Raw genomic sequence first — 20,008 nt, forward strand, 5'->3', positions numbered from 1 at the left:
AAAAGGGCAATTACCGATTGTTAATCGGCAATGCCGATTAATCGGTCGACCTCTAGTTTAGACCTGTAGTAACTCTGCAGTAACTCTGTAGTTTAAATGTGTAGTTACTCTGTAGTTAGGCCTGTAGTGACTCTGTAGTTTAGGCCTGTTGTCCTAAAAACACAAAACCACTGACTCAATTTGGGTTCTGGGTGTTCTCATGGCCTAGATCTCATGTTGGTGTTTTTAGGCTTGACAACAGACCTATTTTCATCACTTTTGCTTGCCTGATGACTCAAACAGAATTCTTCCGCTGCTCTACTGTTCGCTTCGTACTTCAGTCTGAGACTGCCATCATTGAAGTTGTTTGTCTTAACGTCAAAATTAGAGTTTTGTATAAAACAAAGTCATCGGCAATTGGATCATCTCTGACCTATCAGAGCATCAAAGCCAATGACACATTTTCAAACTGTCGCTTTACCCATGTGTATTCTGGCTTTGCCCAGCCCCATCAGTTTCTGGGATCAATCAGAACTGCTCAATTTTTTTCCATTCTAGAAATCGTCAGGGAGGTACTCGGATCCAGACTCATTGCGGAGAAGAAACTAACGTCTATGGGCATGGTGTAGTATTTGTCCGGAGCAAAGAGTTTGGGTTGCCAGGCAACACTTTTTTCTCCACATAAAGATGAAATCACAAGAACGCTTGTGTCAGAGAGCTCTCCCCTCTACAGTTATCTCTACTGGGCTGTATTGCAGAGTATGATCCAAATGTTATCCATCTCAAGACAAACCTTCAAATACAGCAGCTGTTTGACTTTCCAGTCTTCCTCTAACACTAAAGACATATGAATTTGTTTAAGGATATGTAGGAAAGTTATCTGGCAAACTCTTCAATGTTGTTATACCCCCTAGAACTCTTCAATCTGGTTCAGGGGACCCAGAGTCAAACTGAACTGTTGGCTTTGGCAGAAAGAGAGACCATTGTTTTCTGAGCAGTTTGATGCTGTGGGTGGGCCTTCTGACTTTGATTGGGTTTTAGAGTGCATGTGAGAGTGCATGTGAGAGTGCACATGAGAGTACACGTGAGAGTACACGAGTGCACTTACTTAATATTTTTGAACATGGCCATTTCCTCTAAGCTAAAACCCTTTGATCAGATTCAATTAGGATGTTCCTCTGCTGTTAGTAGTATCAAACAAAACCAATAACAAGAACTAGATTAGCTTTCCTTGTAACAATCAGCCTATTAAATCCAAATGTATGATTCACAACAGTTTTCATAATTATAATAGTAGTAGCTAGTAGTGTTGTCTCACAGCTATTCAACAAAGGAAAGCAGAGAAAGACTCAATCATGGACAGTCTTACTGACAGTTGTGGCTGCTTTGTGTGATGTATTGTTGTCTCTACCTTTTTGCCCTTTGCTGTAGTCTGTGCCCAATAATGTTTGTACCATGTTGTGTTGCTACCATGTTGTTGTAATATTATGTTGCTACCATGCTGTGTTGTCATGTGTTGCTCCCTTGCTATGTTGTTGTCTTAGGTCTCTCTTTATGTAGTGTTGTGTTGTCTCTCTTGTCGTGATGTGTGTTTTGCCCCCATCCTCGCAGGAGGCCTTTTGCCTTTTGGTAGGCTGTCATTGTAAATAAAACTTGTTCTTAACTGACTTACCTAGTTAAATAAAGGTCAAATAAAATAAAGAGAAAGACCATAGATTAGTCTAGATACTGGAAACACCAAACCATTATGTCTCTGTAGTCTAGATACTGGAAACACCAAACCTTTCTGTCTCTGTAGTCTAGATACTGGAAACACCAAACCTTTCTGTCTCTGTAGTCTAGATACTGGAAACACCAAACCTTTCTGTCTTTATAGTCTAGATACTGGAAACACCAAACCTTTCTGTCTCTGTAGTCTAGATACTGAAAACACCAGCCAGTCTTCACCTGCACTCCCTGGATGTGTATCATCCACCAAGACCAACACACCTGGCTAAATGAAGGTGTAAACAGACCTTTACATGGATAAACATACCTATCTCAGCGCTGCAGAAGTGTTGCTGGGGGTGGGCTGGGTTGCAGCTGCATGCTTCCACCAGGTGGTCCAGTCTGAGGGCCAGCAGCAGGGTGAGGGTCAGGGTCAAGACCAGGGGGGTCAGGGACACACAACCAGGCAGGGGGATGCCCATCTCTCTCTCTCTCTCTCACCGACCAGAAAGACTCCTCTCTTCAGATCAGCGCCTTCTTTTTCACTTCCCTGGTCCCTCTTGTAGAAGAGATTCTATCTCAGAGAGACTGACCTGACTAACCTGGAAATCTATAGAGATCAGCTGTCTGTCTACATAAGCTGTCTACAGAGCTCCCACTTTTTCTGGTCCTGACTGGATTTCCCCTGGAGGAACAACACAGTATCAATCTATTTCATCTATCAGTCCTGTATGAGAGATGAGAGGTTGCTAGAGAAACAACCTCATTACTACTGACTGTTATGTTCAGAATCTGCTGCTACTACCACCTATATCTCTGTCTCTCTCTTTTTCAGACTCACTCTTTCACACGCTCTCTCTCTCTCTATGAATCCTTAGAGGGTGAGACTGGGAACCTCTTATGTACCCTACATCTTCGGACCGCCTCCCTCCTCCTCCCCTCTTCTCCCTCCCTCCTCCTCCCCTCTTCTCCCTCCCTCCTCCTCCCCTCTTCTCCCTCCCTTCTCCTCCCCTCTTCTCCCTCCCTCCTCCTCCCCTATTCTCCCTCCCTCCTCCTCCCCTCTTCTCCCTCCCTCCTCCTCCCCTCTACTCCCTCCATCCTCCTCCCCTCTTCTCCCTCCCTCCTCCTCCCCTCTTCTCCCTTCCTCCACTCCTCCCCTCTTCTCCCTCCACTCCTCCCCTCCACCCCTACCAGGCAGCAGTGAGTGAGTGTATTCAGTCATCAGCTCAGTTTGTGCCTCAGTTAAAAACACAAGTAGAAGAACAACTCTGACAATGGGAAAGTAGACCAGGAGATCTGCAGCTTGTTTTTAATCATAGGAGGTGACTGATGGCTCTGTGTGATTTGTTTTAATGAGACCTAGATTACAGTCTGGAACACGTTTGGATCTTTGTAGTTCAGCTGTGGTGCTGAAATGGAGTGTTACAGTTGAGTGGAGATTTCATCTTCTATCATGGAGGTTCACTGCTTGATTATTATGCTGGACACGAGCCCTCAATATGTTGTGAACACTAGTGGAGTCTCTGTGTGGTGTGTGTGGTGCGTGTGTGCGGCGGGGGCAGCAACACACCTACTCTCCTGTCTCAGGTTGTTAATCATGAGCATATCCTCACTGATACACAACAAAACATTGATAGATGTTACTTTCATTTGGTTCTGTTTGCATACAATATCTCTTGTTGTTTATTGCACTAACTCTAACTCTGTCACAAATACCGTCTCCCCAGCCTGTTTAGTCATATACCTGCTCCCCAGCCTGTTTTGTCATATACTGTCTCCCCAGCCTATTTTGTTATATACCTGCTCCCCAGCCTGTTTTGTTTTATACCGTATCCCCAGCCTGTTTTGTTATATACCTGCTCCCCAGCCTGTTTTGTTATATACCTGCTCCCCAGCCTGTTTTGTCATATACCGTATCCCCAGCCTGTTTTGTCATATACTGTCTCTCCAGCCTGTTTTGTCATATACCTGCTCCCCAGCCTGTTTTGTCATATACCGTCTCCCCAGCCTGTTTAGTCATATACCTGCTCCCCAGCCTGTTTTGTCATATACCGTCTCCCCAGCCTGTTTTGTTATATACCTGCTCCCCAGCCTGTTTTGTCATATACCGTATCCCCAGCCTGTTTTGTCATATACCGTCTCCCCAGCCTGTTTTGTCATATACCGTCTCCCCAGCCTGTTTTGTCATATACCTGCTCCCCAGCCTGTTTTGTCATATACCGTATCCCCAGCCTGTTTTGTTATATACCTGCTCCCCAGCCTGTTTTGTCATATACCGTCTCCCCAGCCTGTTTTGTCATATACCGTCTCCCCAGGCTGTTTTGTCATATACCTGCTCCCCAGCTTCTTTTGTCATATACCTGCTCCCCAGCCTGTTTTGTTATTTACCTGCTCCCCAGCCTGTTTTGTTATATACCTGCTCCCCAGCATGTTTTGTCATATACCATCTCCCCAGCCTGTTTTGTCATTTACCTGCTCCCCAGCCTGTTTTGTCATATACCGTCTCCCCAGCCTGTTTTGTCATATACCGTCTCCCCAGCATGTTTTGTCATATACCGTCTCCCCAGCCTGTTTTGTTATATAACTGCTCCCCAGCCTGTTGTGTTATATACCTGCTCCCCAGCCTGTTTTGTCATATACCTGCTCCCCAGCCTGTTTTGTCATATACCGTCTCCCCAGCCTGTTTTGTTATATACCTGCTCCCCAGCCTGTCTTGTCATATACCTGCTCCCCAGCCTGTTTTGTCATATACCTGCTCCTCAGCCTGTTTTGTCATATACCGTCTCCCCAGCCTGTTTTGTCATATACCTGCTCCCCAGCCTGTTTTGTCATATACCGTCTCCCCAGCCTGTTTTGTCATATACCTGCTCCCCAGCCTGTTTTGCCATATACCTGCTCCCCAGCCTGTTTTGTTATATACCGTCTCCCCAGCCTGTTTTGTCATATACCGTCTCCCCAGCCTGTTTTGTCATATACCGTATCCCCAGGCTGTTTTGTCATATACCGTATCCCCAGCCTGTTTTGTTATATACCTGCTCCCCAGCCTGTTTTGTCATATACCTGCTCCCCAGCCTGTTTTGTTATATACCTGCTCCCCAGCCTGTTTTGTCATATACCTGCTCCCCAGCCTGTTTTGTTATATACCGTCTCCCCAGCCTGTTTTGTCATATACCGTCTCCCCAGCCTGTTTTGTCATATACCGTATCCCCAGGCTGTTTTGTTATATACCGTCTCCCCAGCCTGTTTTGTTATATACCTGCTCCCCAGCCTGTTTTGTCATATACCTGCTCCCCAGCCTGTTTTGTCATATACCTGCTCCCCAGCCTGTTTTGTCATATACCTGCTCCCCAGCCTGTTTTGTCATATACCTGCTCCCCAGCCTGTTTTGTCATATACCTGCTCCCCAGCCTGTTTTGTTATATACCTGCTCCCTAGCCTGTTTTGTTATATACCTACTCCCCAGCCTGTTTTGTTATATACCTGCTCCCCAGCCTGTTTTGTCATATACCTGCTCCCTAGCCTGTTTTGTTATATACCTGCTCCCCAGACTGTTTTGTCATATACCTGCTCCCCAGCCTGTTTTGTCATATACCGTATCCCCAGGCTGTTTTGTCATATACCTGCTCCCCAGCCTGTTTTGTTATATACCTGCTCCCTAGCCTGTTTTGTTATATACCTGCTCCCTAGCCTGTTTTGTTATATACCTGCTCCCCAGCCTGTTTTGTTATATACCTGCTCCCCAGCCTGTTTTGTTATATACCTGCTCCCAGCCTGTTTTGTCATATACCTGCTCCCCAGCCTGTTTTGTCATATACCTGCTCCCCAGCCTGTTTTGTCATATACCTGCTCCCCAGCCTGTTTTGTTATATACCGTCTCCCCAGCCTGTTTTGTCATATACCTGCTCCCCAGCCTGTTTTGTCATATACCTGCTCCCCAGCCTGTTTTGTCATATACCTGCTCCCCAGCCTGTTTTGTCATATACCTGCTCCCCAGGCTGTTTTGTCATATACCTGCTCCCCAGCCTGTTTTGTTATACACCTGCTCCCCAGCCTGTTTTGTTATATACCTGCTCCCTAGCCTGTGAGTTGACTCATTCACACTTGGCGCACTTTGGCAACAGCAGTGTTTAGCCTATATAGTTAAATACAGTGCCTTTGCTTAAGTATTTGGCCCCCTTGAACTTTGCGACCTTTTGCCACATTTCAGGCTTCAAACATAAAGATATAAAACTGTATTTTTTTGTGAAGAATCAACAACAAGTGGGACACAATCATGAAGTGGAACGACATTTATTGGATATTTCAAACTTTTTTAACAAATCAAAAACTGAAAAATTGGGCGTGCAAAATTATTCAGCCCCTTTATTTTCAGTGCAGCAAACTCTCTCCAGAAGTTCAGTGAGGATCTCTGAATGATCCAATGTTGACCTAAATGACTAATGATGATAAATACAATCCACCTGTGTGTAATCAAGTCTCCGTATAAATGCACCTGCACTGTGATAGTCTCAGAGGTCCGTTAAAAGCGCAGAGAGCATCATGAAGAACAAGGAACACACCAGGCAGGTCCGAGATACTGTTGTGAAGAAGTTTAAAGCCAGATTTGGATACAAAACGATTTCCCAAGCTTTAAACATCCCAAGGAGCACTGTGCAAGCGATAATATTGAAATGGAAGGAGTATCAGACCACTGCAAATCTACCAAGACCTGGCCGTCCCTCTAAACTTTCAGCTCATACAAGGAGAAGACTGATCAGAGATGCAGCCAAGAGGCCCATGATCACTCTGGATGAACTGCAGAGATCTACAGCTGAGGTGGGAGACTCTGTCCATAGGACAACAATCAGTCGTATATTGCACAAATCTGGCCTTTATGGAAGAGTGGCAAGAAGAAAGCCATTTCTTAAAGATATCCATAAAAAGTGTTGTTTAAAGTTTGCCACAAGCCACCTGGGAGACACACCAAACATGTGGAAGAAGGTGCTCTGGTCAGATGAAACCAAAATTGAACTTTTTGGCAACAATGCAAAACGTTATGTTTGGCGTAAAAGCAACACAGCTCATCACCCTGAACACACCATCCCCACTGTCAAACATGGTGGTGGCAGCATCATGGTTTGGGCCTGCTTTTCTTCAGCAGGGACAGGGAAGATGGTTAAAATTGATGGGAAGATGGATGGAGCCAAATACAGGACCATTCTGGAAGAAAACCTGATGGAGTCTGCAAAAGACCTGAGACTGGGACGGAGATTTGTCTTCCAACAAGACAATGATCCAAAACATAAAGCAAAATCTACAATGGAATGGTTCAAAAATAAACATATCCAGGTGTTAGAATGGCCAAGTCAAAGTCCAGACCTGAATCCAATCGAGAATCTGTGGAAAGAACTGAAAACTGCTGTTCACAAATGCTCTCCATCCAACCTCACTGAGCTCGAGCTGTTTTGCAAGGAGGAATGGGAAAAAATGTCAGTCTCTCGATGTGCAAAACTGATAGAGACATACCCCAAGCGACTTACAGCTGTAATCGCAGCAAAAGGTGGCGCTTCAAACTATTAACTTAAGGGGGCTGAATAATTTTGCACGCCCAATTTTTCTGTTTTTGATTTGTTAAAAAAGTTTGAAATATCCAATAAATTTCGTTCCACTTCATGATTGTGTCCCACTTGTTGTTGATTCTTCACAAAAAAATACAGTTTTATATCTTTATGTTTGAAGCCTGAAATGTGGCAAAAGGTCGCAAAGTTCAAGGGGGCCGAATACTTTCGCAAGGCACTGTATCTAATAGCCCTGGTGTGTCTCTCTATGGTTAAATATCTACTAGCCCTGGTGTTTATCTCTATGGTTAAATATCTACTAGCCCTGGTGTGTCTCTCTATGGTCAAATATCTACTAGCCCTGGTGTTTATCTCTATAGTTAAATATCTTCTAGCCCTGGTGTGTCTCTCTATGGTTAAATATCTACTAGCCCTGGTGTGTCTCTCTATGGTCAAATATCTACTAGCCCTGGTGTTTATCTCTATAGTTAAATATCTAATAGCCCTGGTGTGTCTCTCTATGGTTAAATATCTACTAGCCCTGGTGTGTCTCTCTATAGTTAAATATCTAATAGCCCTGGTGTGTCTCTCTATGGTTAAACATCTAATAGCCCTGGTGTGTCTCTCTATGGTTAAATATCTAATAGCCCTGGTGTGTCTCCCTATCGTTAAATATCTAATAGCCCTGGTGTGTCTCTCTATGGTTAAATGTCTAATAGCCCTGGTGTGTCTCTCTATAGTTAAATATCTAATAGCCCTGGTGTGTCTCTCTATGGTTAAATATCTACCAGCCCTGGTGTGTCTCTCTATGGTTAAATATCTACTAGCCCTGGTGTTTATCTCTATAGTTAAATATCTACTAGCCCTGGTGTGTCTCTCTATGGTTAAATATCTACTAGCCCTGGTGTGTCTCTCTATGGTCAAATATCTACTAGCCCTGGTGTTTATCTCTATAGTTAAATATCTAATAGCCCTGGTGTGTCTTTCTATGGTTAAATATCTACTAGCCCTGGTGTGTCTCTTTATAGTTAAATATCTAATAGCCCTGGTGTGTCTCTCTATGGTTAAACATCTAATAGCCCTGGTGTGTCTCTCTATGGTTAAATGTCTAATAGCCCTGGTGTGTCTCCCTATAGTTAAATATCTAATAGCCCTGGTGTGTCTCTCTATGGTTAAATGTCTAATAGCCCTGGTGTGTCTCTCTATGGTTAAATATCTAATAGCCCTGGTGTGTCTCCCTATAGTTAAATATCTAATAGCCCTGGTGTGTCTCTCTATGGTTAAATGTCTAATAGCCCTGGTGTGTCTCTCTATGGTTAAATGTCTAATAGCCCTGGTGTGTCTCCCTATAGTTAAATATCTAATAGCCCTGGTGTGTCTCTCTATGGTTAAATGTCTAATAGCCCTGGTGTGTCTCTCTATGGTTAAATATCTAATAGCCCTGGTGTGTCTCCCTATAGTTAAATATCTAATAGCCCTGGTGTGTCTCTCTATGGTTAAATATCTACTAGCCCTGGTGTGTCTCCCTATAGTTAAATATCTAATAGCCCTGGTGTGTCTCTCTATGGTTAAATGTCTAATAGCCCTGGTGTGTCTCCCTATAGTTAAATATCTAATAGCCCTGGTGTGTCTCTCTATGGTTAAATGTCTAATAGCCCTGGTGTGTCTCTCTATAGTTAAATATCTACTAGCCCTGGTGTTTATCTCTATAGTTAAATATCTAATAGCCCTGGTGTGTCTCCTGGAGCAACATTCAGTCAGTGTGCCAGTCAGCCAATCAGTTATTCAGTCATTCATTCAGTCAGTCACCTAATCAGTCATCCAGTCAGTCAGCCAATCAGTCATTCAGTCAGTCAGCAAATCAATTGTTCATTCAGTCAGCGAGCCAGTCAGCCAGTAATTCAGCCAGTCAATCATTCCAACATGTCTTCTCTTTCAGATCTCCATGCCCTCTTTCCCTGTGGTGGTGAAGATAGGACACGCGCACTCTGGAATGGGAAAGGTAATGCACTAATACATATACATATGTGTCATTTATATATAATGTCTAAATACATATAAATACATGTCATTTATATATAATGTCCAAATACAAATAAATATATACAATTTATATATAATGTCCAAATACAAATAAATGACATTTTATTTTACCTATTTTTAACTAGGCAAGTCAGTTAAGAACAGATTCTTATTTTCAATGACGGCCTAGGAATAGTGGGTTAACGTCCTTGTTCAGGGGCAGAACGACAGATTTTTACCTAGTCAGCTCAGGGATTCGATCTTGCAACCTTTTGGTTACTAGTCCAACACTCTAACCACTAGGCTACCTGCCGCCAATAGCCCTGGTATAATGTCCACATACAATTAAATACATGTCATTTGACGTTTTCCACATTTTGTTATATTACAGCCTTATTCTAAAATGGATTAAACAGTTATTTTTCCCCTCATCAATCTACACACAATATCCCATAATGACAAAGCAAAAATAGGTTTTTAGAAATTCTGACAAATGTATAAAAATATTAAACTGAAATATCACATTTACATAAGTATTCAGACCCTTTACTCAGTACTTTGATGAAGATCATAGCCTCAAGTCTTCTTGGGTATAACGCTTCAAGCTTGGCACACCTGTATTTGGGGAGTTTCTCCCATTCTTCTCTGCAGAACCTCTCAAGCTTTGTCAGGTTGGATGGGGAGCGTCACTGCACCGCTATTTTCAGGTCTCTCCAGAGATGTTCGATCGTGTTCAAGTCCGGTCTCTAGCTGGCCCCTCGAGGACATTCAGAGACTTGTCCCAAAGCCACTCCTGTGTTGTCCTTGCTGTGTGCTTAGGGTCGTTGTCCTGTTGAATGATGAACCTTCACCCCAGTCTGAGGTCCTGAGCGCTCTGGAGCAGGTTCATCAAGGATCTCCCTGTACTTTGCTCCGTTCATCTTTCGCTCAATCCTGACCAGTCTCCCAGTCCCTACCGCTGAAAAACATCTCCACAGCATGATGCTGCCATCACCATGCTTCATCTTAGGATTGGTGCCAGGTTTCCTCAGGACGTGACACTTGGCATTCAAGCCAAAGAGTTTAATCTTGGTTTCATCAGACCAGAGAATCTTGTTTTTTTGGCAAACTCCAAGCGGGCTGTCATGTGCCTTTTACTGAGGAGGGGCTTCCGTATTGCCACTCTACCGTAAAGGCCTGATTGGTGGAGTACTGCAGAGATGGTTGTCCTTCTGGAAGTTTCTATCATCTCCACAGAATAACTCTGGAGCTCTGTCAGAGTAACCATCGGGTTCTTGGTCTCTTCCTTACCAAAGCCCTTCTCCCTTGATTGCTTAGTTTGGCCAGGCGGCCACTCTAGGAAGAGTCTTGGTGGTTCCAAACTTCTTCCATTTAAGAATGATGGAGGCCACTGTGTTCTTGGGGACCGTCAATGCTGCAGAAATGTTTTGGTACCCTTCCCCAGATCTGTGTCTCAGCACAATCCTGTCTCGGAGCTCTACGGACAATTCCTTCAACCTCAAGGCTTGGTTTTTCCTCTGACATGCACTGTCAACTGTGGGACCTTATATAGACAGGTGAGTGCCTTTCCAAATCATGTCCAACCAATTGAGTTTACCACAGGTGGACTCCAATCAAGTTGAAGAAACATCTCAAGGATGATCAATGGAAACAAGATGCACCTTCGCTCAATTTCGAGTCTCATAGCAAAGGGTCTGAATGCTTATGTACTTAAGCTATTTATTTATAAATTTGTAAAAATCTCACAAAACCTGTTTCCGCTTTGTCGTTATGGGGTATTGTGTGTAGATTGATTAAATATATAAAAAATCCTCAGCAATTTTAGAATAAGGCTGTAACATAACAAAATGTGAAAAATGCCAAAGGGTCTGAATACTGTCAGAATGCACTGTTTACACAGAACATTAGGAACACCGGATCTTTCCATGACAGACTGATCAGGTGAAAGCTATGATTACTTATTGACAAATCACTAATAGGAGAAACTATAATTGGAACCATACATGTTGCGTTCCATACATGTTGACATGTTCATCTGCTCTTCTATATTCTATATTCTCTTCTGTATTCAGCTACAGCTGTAATCTACTGTGTATTCAGCTGTTACAAATCCCTTTTGGCCCGACAGTCTAGGGGAGATGGTAACGAGACCCGTAACACAACTCATGCAAATTATAATAGGGAAAAAGAAAGCGTGAGAATGAAATTACCACAGACAACTAAATTACCATCAAACACATGGTTTATTAGAAAACACACGGTAATGGGGGGGAGCAGGAAAAGGGGCTGAGCTGGACCCAAGGAAAGAAACAATAAGCATCCCAAAACACCCCTAAGCTAGACTAGCCTATTTCAACAACAGCTAACTAACTAACCAAAAATACAGTGGGTGGTCTGCCCAGGTCTAACTAGTGTATTTAACAAAGTTTACCTACGGGTAGTGTATGCCCATGGGTGACTTGTCTTGGTTCCCCCTTTTCCCACCAGCAAGCAAACACCATAACCAAAAACAATACTCACAGGTGAGGACAAAGTGATATGGAGGTGCTCAAACAAAAGAGAGCTCAATACATAAAGAGAGATAGAGACATACAGTGCCTTGCGAAAGTATTCGGCCCCCTTGAACTTTGCGACCTTTTGCCACATTTCAGGCTTCAAACATAAAGATATACTACTGTATTTTTTTGTGAAGAATCAACAACAAGTGGGACACAATCATGAAGTGGAACGACATTTATTGGACATTTCAAACTTTTTTAACAAATCAAAAACTGAAAAATTGGGCGTGCAAAATTATTCAGCCCCTTTATTTTCAGTGCAGCAAACTCTCTCCAGAAGTTCAGTGAGGATCTCTGAATGATCCAATGTTGACCTAAATGACTAATGATGATAAATACAATCCACCTGTGTGTAATCAAGTCTCCGTATAAGTGCACCTGCACTGTGATAGTCTCAGAGGTCCGTTAAAAGCGCAGAGAGCATCATGAAGAACAAGGAACACACCAGGCAGGTCCGAGATACTGTTGTGAAGAACTTTAAAGCCGGATTTGGATACAACAAGATTTCCCAAGCTTTAAACATCCCAAGGAGCACTGTGCAAGCGATAATATTGAAATGGAAGGAGTATCAGACCACTGCAAATCTACCAAGACCTGGCCGTCCCTCTAAACTTTCAGCTCATACAAGGAGAAGACTGATCAGAGATGCAGCCAAGAGGCCCATGATCACTCTGGATGAACTGCAGAGATCTACAGCTGAGTTGGGAGACTCTGTCCATAGGACAACAATCAGTCGTATATTGCACAAATCTGGCCTTTATGGAAGAGTGGCAAGAAGAAAGCCATTTCTTAAAGATATCCATAAAAAGTGTTGTTTAAAGTTTGCCACAAGCCACCTGGGAGAAACACCAAACATGTGGAAGAAGGTGCTCTGGTCAGATGAAACCAAAATTGAACTTTTTGGCAAAAATGCAAAACGTTATGTTTGGCGTAAAAGCAACACATCTGAACACACCATCCCCACTGTCAAACATGGTGGTGGCAGCATCATGGTTTGGGCCTGCTTTTCTTCAGCAGGGACAGGGAAGATGGTTAAAATTGATGGGAAGATGGATGGAGCCAAATACAGGACCATTCTGGAAGAAAACCTGATGGAGTCTGCAAAAGACCTGAGACTGGGACGGAGATTTGTCTTCCAACAAGACAATGATCCAAAACATAAAGCAAAATCTACAATGGAATGGTTCAAAAATAAACTTATCCAGGTGTTAGAATGGCCAAGTCAAAGTCCAGACCTGAATCCAATCGAGAATCTGTGGAAAGAACTGAAAACTGCTGTTCACAAATGCTCTCCATCCAACCTCACTGAGTCGAGCTGTTTTGCAAGGAGGAATGGGAAAAAAGTTCAGTCTCTCGATGTGCAAAACTGATAGAGACATACCCCAAGCGACTTACATACCTTAACCTCTCTGATCTCCCCATCCCGGATCCGGGATCGTGAATTCAGACTCAAGCTCATTACCATAACGCAACGTTAACTATTCATGAAAATCGCAAATGAAATGAAATAAATATGCTAGCTCTCAAGCTTAGCCTTTTGTTAACAACACTGTCATCTCAGATTTTCAAAATATGCTTCTCAACCATTGCAAAACAAGCATTTGTGTAACAGTATTGATGGCTAACGTAGCATTTAGCGTAGCATTTAGCGTTAGCATTAGGCAGGCAACATTTACACAAAAAACCATAAAAGCATTCAAATAAAATCATTTACCTTTGAAGAACTTCAGATGTTTTCAATGAGGAGACTCTCAGATAGCAAATGTTCAGTTTTTCCTGAAAGATTATTTGTTTAGGACAAATTGCTCCGTTTTCTGCGTCACGTTTAGCTACGAAAAAACCCCTGTATCCAGGATTGTGTGAATCTATCAGCAAGGTCATTAGCATAACACAACGTTAACTATTCATGAAAATCGCAAATGAAATGAAATTAATCTATTTGCTCTCAAGCTTAGCCTTTTGTTAACAACACTGTCATCTCAGATTTTCAAAATATGCTTTTGAACCATAGCTAAACAAGCATTTGTGTAAGAGTATTGATAGCCTATTCAGCATGCAACATTTTCCACAAAAAAAACATAAAAGCATTCAAATAAAATAATTTACTTTTGAAGAACTTCAGATGTTTTCAATGAGGAGACTCTGTTAGATAGCAAATGTTCCGTTTTTACAAAAAATATTATTTGTGTCGACTAATCACTCCGTTTTGTTCATCACGTTTGGGTAAGGAATTTTTTTTTTTTTTTTTTAAGTCATTAAAACGCAAACTTTTTTCCAAATTAACTCCATAATATCGACAGAAACATGGCAAACAATGTTTAGAATCAATCCTCAAGGTGTTTTTCACATATCTATCGACGATAAAATCCATCGTGGCAGTGGCAGGACGTGTTCAGTTATATCTGTAATCTACCGTGTATTCAGTTATGTCTGTAATCTACCGTGTATTCAGTTATATCTGTAATCTACTGTGTATTCAACTATATCTGTAATCTGCCGTGTATTCAGTTATATCTGTAATCTACTGTGTATTCAGTTATATCTGTAATCTACCGTGTATTCAGCTATATCTGTAATCTACCGTGTATTCACCTATATCTGTAATCTACTGTGTATTCAGCTATATCTGTATTCTGCCGTGTATTCAGCTATATCTGTAATCTACTGTGTATTCAGTTATATCTGTAATCTACTGTGTATTCAGCTATATCTGTAATCTACTGTGTATTCAGCTATATCTGTAATCTACTGTGTATTCAGTTATATCTGTAATCTACTATGTATTCAGCTATATCTGTAATCTAATGTGTATTCAGTTATATCTGTAATCTACCGTGTATTCAGTTATATCTGTAATCTACCATGTATTCAGTTATATCTGTAATCTGCTGTGTATTCAGTTATATCTGTAATCTACTGTCTATTCAGTTATATCTGTAATCTACTGTGTATTCAGCTATATCTGTAATCTACCGTGTATTCACCTATATCTGTAATCTACTGTGTATTCAGCTATATCTGTATTCTGCCGTGTATTCAGCTATATCTGTAATCTACTGTGTATTCAGTTATATCTGTAATCTACTGTGTATTCAGCTATATCTGTAATCTACTGTGTATTCAGCTATATCTGTAATCTACTGTGTATTCAGTTATATCTGTAATCTACTATGTATTCAGCTATATCTGTAATCTAATGTGTATTCAGTTATATCTGTAATCTACCGTGTATTCAGTTATATCTGTAATCTACCATGTATTCAGTTATATCTGTAATCTGCTGTGTATTCAGTTATATCTGTAATCTACTGTCTATTCAGTTATATCTGTAATCTACTGTGTATTCAGATATATCTGTAATCTACTGTGTATTCAGTTATATCTGTAGTCTGACGTGTATTCAGCTATATCTGTAATCTACTGTGTATTCAGTTATATCTGTAATCTACTATGTATTCAGCTATATCTGTAATCTACTGTGTATTCAGCTATATCTGTAATCTGCCGTGTATTCAGTTATGTCTGTAATCTACTGTGTATTCAGTTATATCTGTAATTTACTGTGTATTCAGTTATATCTGTAATCTACTGTGTATTCAGCTATATCTGTAATCTACTGTGTATTCAGCTATATCTGTATTCTGCCGTGTATTCAGCTATATCTGTAATCTACTGTGTATTCAGTTATATCTGTAATCTACTGTGTATTCAGCTATATCTGTAATCTACTGTGTATTCAGTTATATCTGTAATCTACTGTGTATTCAGCTATATCTGTAATCTACTGTGTATTCAGTTATATCTGTAATCTGCCGTGTATTCAGCTATATCTGTAATCTACTGTGTATTCAGTTATATCTGTAATCTACTGTGTATTCAGTTATATCTGTAATCTACTGTGTATTCAGCTATATCTGTAATCTACTGTGTATTCAGTTAAATCTGTAATCTACTGTGTATTCAGCTATATCTGTAATCTACTGTGTATTCAGTTATATCTATAATCTGCCGTGTATTCAGCTATATCTGTAATCTGCCGTGTATTCAGCTATATCTGTAATCTACTGTGTATTCAGTTAAATCTGTAATCTACTGTGTATTCAGCTATATCTGTAATCTACTGTGTATTCAGTTATATCTATAATCTGCCGTGTATTCAGCTATATCTGTAATCTGCCGTGTATTCAGTTATGTCTGTAATCTACTGTTTATTCAGCTATATCTGCAGCCTGTAATGATGATGTTGTGTTATGCTGTCTGTGTATCCAGGTAAAGGTGGATAACCTGAGTGTGTGTTATAGTTAGGGTTAGTTGTTTGAGGGTTAGATGTAATGTGTTGTGTTATGCTGTCTGTGTATCCAGGTAAAGGTGGATAATCTGAGTGACTTCCAGGACATAGCCAGTGTGGTAGCCATCACTCAGACTTACACCACCACAGAACCCTTCATAGATGCCAAGTACAACATCAGGGTCCAGCGGATTGGCAGCGATTATAAGGCTTACATGTAAGTACCTTTCCTTGTATGTAGGTGTGTTTATGGCATTTAATTGTCAAATGCGTCGTAAACAACAGATGTAGACTAGAGGTCGACCGATTATGATTTTTCAAAGCCGATTTTTCAATGCTGATTCATCGGTTGACCTCTAGTGTAGGCTAACAGTGAAATGCTTACTTAAAGGCCCTTCCCAACAATGCAGAGAGAGTAAACAACAGGTGTAACAGTGAAATGCTTCCTGAGGGGCCCTTCCCAACAATGCGGAGAGAGAGTAAACAACAGGTGTAACAGTGAAATGCTTCCTGAGGGGCCCTTCCCAACAATGCGGAGAGAGAGTAAACAACAGGTGTAACAGTGAAATGCTTACTTACGGGCCTTTCCCAACAATGCAGAGAGAAAATTAAGAGAAATAATAGAAAAGTAAAACATGATATAAGTATTTTAAAAGTAATTATAGACTCACAATGAGCAACGATAACTTGGCTACAGTGGTATAAAGTACTTAAGGAAAAATACTTGTACTTAAGAACTACTTAAGTACTTTTTGGTGTATCTGTACTGTAAAAATGATGTACATTTTACTCCATACATTTTCCCTGACACCCAAAAGTACTCATTATATTTGGAATGTCTAGCAGGACAGGAAAATTGTCAAATTCACACACTTATCAAGAGAATATCCCTGGTAATCCCTTGCCTCTGATCTGGCAGCTCACTAAACACCTGCTTCATTTGTAAATTATGTCTGAGTGTTGGAACGTGCCCCTGGCAATCCGTAAATTTAAAAAACAAGAAAATGGCGCTCTATGGTTTGCTTAATAATGTATAAGGAAATTGAAATTACATTTACTTCTACTTTTGAAACGTAAGTATATTTTAGCAATTACATTTACTTTTGATACTTAAGTATATTTAAAACCAAATACTTTTAGATTTTTACTCAAGTAGGATTGTACTGGGCGACTTTCACTTTTACTTGAGTAATTTTATATTAAGGTATCTTTACTTTTACTCAAGTATGACAATTGGGTACTTTTTCCACCACTGCTTGGCTATATACATGGGGTACCAGTACCGAGTGGTGTGCAGAGGTACGAGGTAATTGAGGTAGATATGCACATATAACGAGGAATAAAGCGACATTATGGGGTATTGTGTATCTCAATTTAATCCATTTTAAATTCAGGCTGTAACACAAAATGTTTCTACAAATTGATTGGAGTCCACCTGTGGTAAATTCTATTGATTGGACATGATTTGGAAAGGCACACACTTGTCTATATACGGTCCCACAGTTGACAGTGCATGTCAGCACAAAAACCAAGCCATGAGGTTGAAGGAATTGTCCGTAGAGCTCTGAGACAGGATTGTGTCAAGGCACAGATCTAGGGATCTGTACCATTTTTTTTGCAGCATTGAAGGTCCCCAAGAACCTCCATTTTTAAATGGAAGAAGTTTGGAACCACCAAGACTCTCCCTCTTCCAAGTAGCTTGGCCCCAGTGAACAAATCAAATCAAATTGTATTTGTCACATGCGCCGAATACAACAGGTGTAAACCTTACAGTGAAATGCATAACCAACAATGCTTTAAGAAGTAAAGTAAAAAATAGAAAATAGCAACAAATAATTTAACAGTAGCAGTAAAATAACAATAACGAGGCTAAATACAGGGGGTAGCGATACAGAGTCAATGTGCGTGGGCACCGATTAGTCGAGGTAATTGAGGTAATATGTACATGTGGGTACAGTTAAAGTGACTATGCATAGATAATAAACAGAGAGTAGCAGCAGTGTAAAAGAGGGGTCTGGGTATCCTTTTGATTAGCTGTTCAGGAGTCTTATTACCTGGGGGTAAAAGCTGTTAAGAAGCCTTTTTGTCCTAGACTTGGCGCTCCGGGACCGCTTGCCATGCTGTAGCAAAGAGAACAGTCTATGACTAGGGTGGCTGGAGTCTTTGACCATTTTAGGGCCTTCCTCTGACACCGCCTGTTATGTAGGTCCTAGATGGCAGGAAGCTTGGCCTTGCGGTCAGAGGCCGAGCCATACCAGGCAGGGATGCAACCAGTCAGAATGCTCTCGACGGTGCAATTGTAGAACCTTTTGAGGATCTGAGGACCCATGCCAAATCATTTTAGACTCCTGAGGGGAATCAGCTTTGTCGTGCCCTCTTCACAACTGTCTTAGTGTGTTTGGACCATGATAGTTTGCTGGTGATGTGGACACCAAGGAACGTGAAGGTCTCAACCTGCTTCACTGCAACCCCGTCGATGAGAATGGGGGCATACTCGGTCCTCCTTTTCCTGTAGTCCACAATCATCTCCTTTGTCTTGATCACGTTGAGGGAGAGGCTGTTGTCCTGGCACCACACGGCCAGGTCTCTGACCACCTCCCTATAGGCTGTCTCTCCGTTGTTGGTTTTACTGGGCCGTACGAACCCTCTGTAGCACCTTACGGTCAGATGCCGGGAAGTTGCCATACCAGGCGATGATGCAACCGGGTAGGATGCTCTCGATGGTGCAGCTATAGAAATTTTTGAGGGTCTGGGGACCCATGCCAAATCTTTTCAGTCTCCTGATGGGGAAAGGTGTTGTTGTGCCCTCTTCACGACTATCTTGGTATGTTTTGACCATGACAGTTTGTTGGTGGTGTGGACACCAAGGAACTTCAAACTCTCGACCTGCTCCAATACAGCCCCGTCGATGTGAATGGGGGCATGTTCGGCCCTCCTTTTCCTGTAGTCCACAATCAACTACTATACTTGTGTAACCGATGTGAAATGGCTAGCTAGTTAGCGGTGATAGGGTTTCAATCGGTGACGTCACTCGCTCTGAGACCTTGGTTCCCCTTGCTCAGCAAGTGCCGTGGCTTTTGTTAGCCCGATGGGTAACAATGCTTTGTGGGTGTCAGTTGTCTATGTGTGCAGAGGGTCCCTGGTTCAAGCCCAGGTAGGGTCGAGGAGAGGGGCGGAAGCTATACTGTTACATTGATGCTGTTGACCCGGATCACTGGTTGCTGCGGAAAAGGAGGAGGTCAAAAGGGGGGTGCCTGGAGTTGAGGCATTTGGCAGTGTGGAAAAACTCCAGATTTTTGTGGTCAGTCAATACGATGAACAGGTGTTCCGCACCTTCCAGCCAGTGCCTCCGTTCCTCCAACGCCATCTTCACTGCGAGAAGCTCACAATTTCCCACATCGTAGTTTTTCTCCATGGCTTTGAGACGATGGGAGAAGAAGGCGCAGGGATGTAGCTTCAGGTCCAGGGCAGAACTCTGGGACAGGACTTCCCCCACACCTACATTAGATGCATAGGCCTCCACCACAAACTGATAGGAAGGGTCAGGATGAACCAGGATGGGAGCAGTTGTGAAGTGATGTTTGAGGTCCTGGGACGCCCAGTCAGCAGCATGGGACCACGTGAATGCAACCTTGGGAGAGGTGAGTGCTGACAGGGGGGAAGCAAGGGTGCAGTAACCCCGAATGAAGAGGAGATATAAGTTGGCGAACCCCAGGAAACATTGCAGCTGCACCCTTTATGAAGGCTGGAGCCAAACCCCCACCACTCTCACCTTCCCGGGATCCATCTGGACACTTCCAGCGGAGATGATGTACCCCAGAAAAGGGATGGTGGAGCGATGCAACTTGCTCTTCTCTGGCTTAACAAACAGCTAGTTTTCCAGGAGGCATTGAAGAACCTGTTGGACGTGGAGCACA

At 42.1% G+C, this 20,008-nt stretch overlaps 1 protein-coding gene across 1 annotated transcript in view; it reads left to right on the forward strand.

Moving 5' to 3' along the window:
• Positions 1-20,008, forward strand: part of LOC110494842 (synapsin-2) — a 278,300-nt gene that overhangs the window by 221,845 nt on the left and 36,447 nt on the right. The window contains exons 6-7 of the mRNA XM_036950994.1: positions 9,163-9,225; positions 16,166-16,308. Coding sequence (XP_036806889.1) covers positions 9,163-9,225; positions 16,166-16,308 — 206 coding nt within the window. The remainder of the gene's footprint in view (positions 1-9,162; positions 9,226-16,165; positions 16,309-20,008) is intronic.

This window comes from Oncorhynchus mykiss, chromosome 17, assembly GCF_013265735.2.
Source record: "Oncorhynchus mykiss isolate Arlee chromosome 17, USDA_OmykA_1.1, whole genome shotgun sequence".
Classification (NCBI taxonomy): domain Eukaryota; kingdom Metazoa; phylum Chordata; class Actinopteri; order Salmoniformes; family Salmonidae; genus Oncorhynchus; species Oncorhynchus mykiss.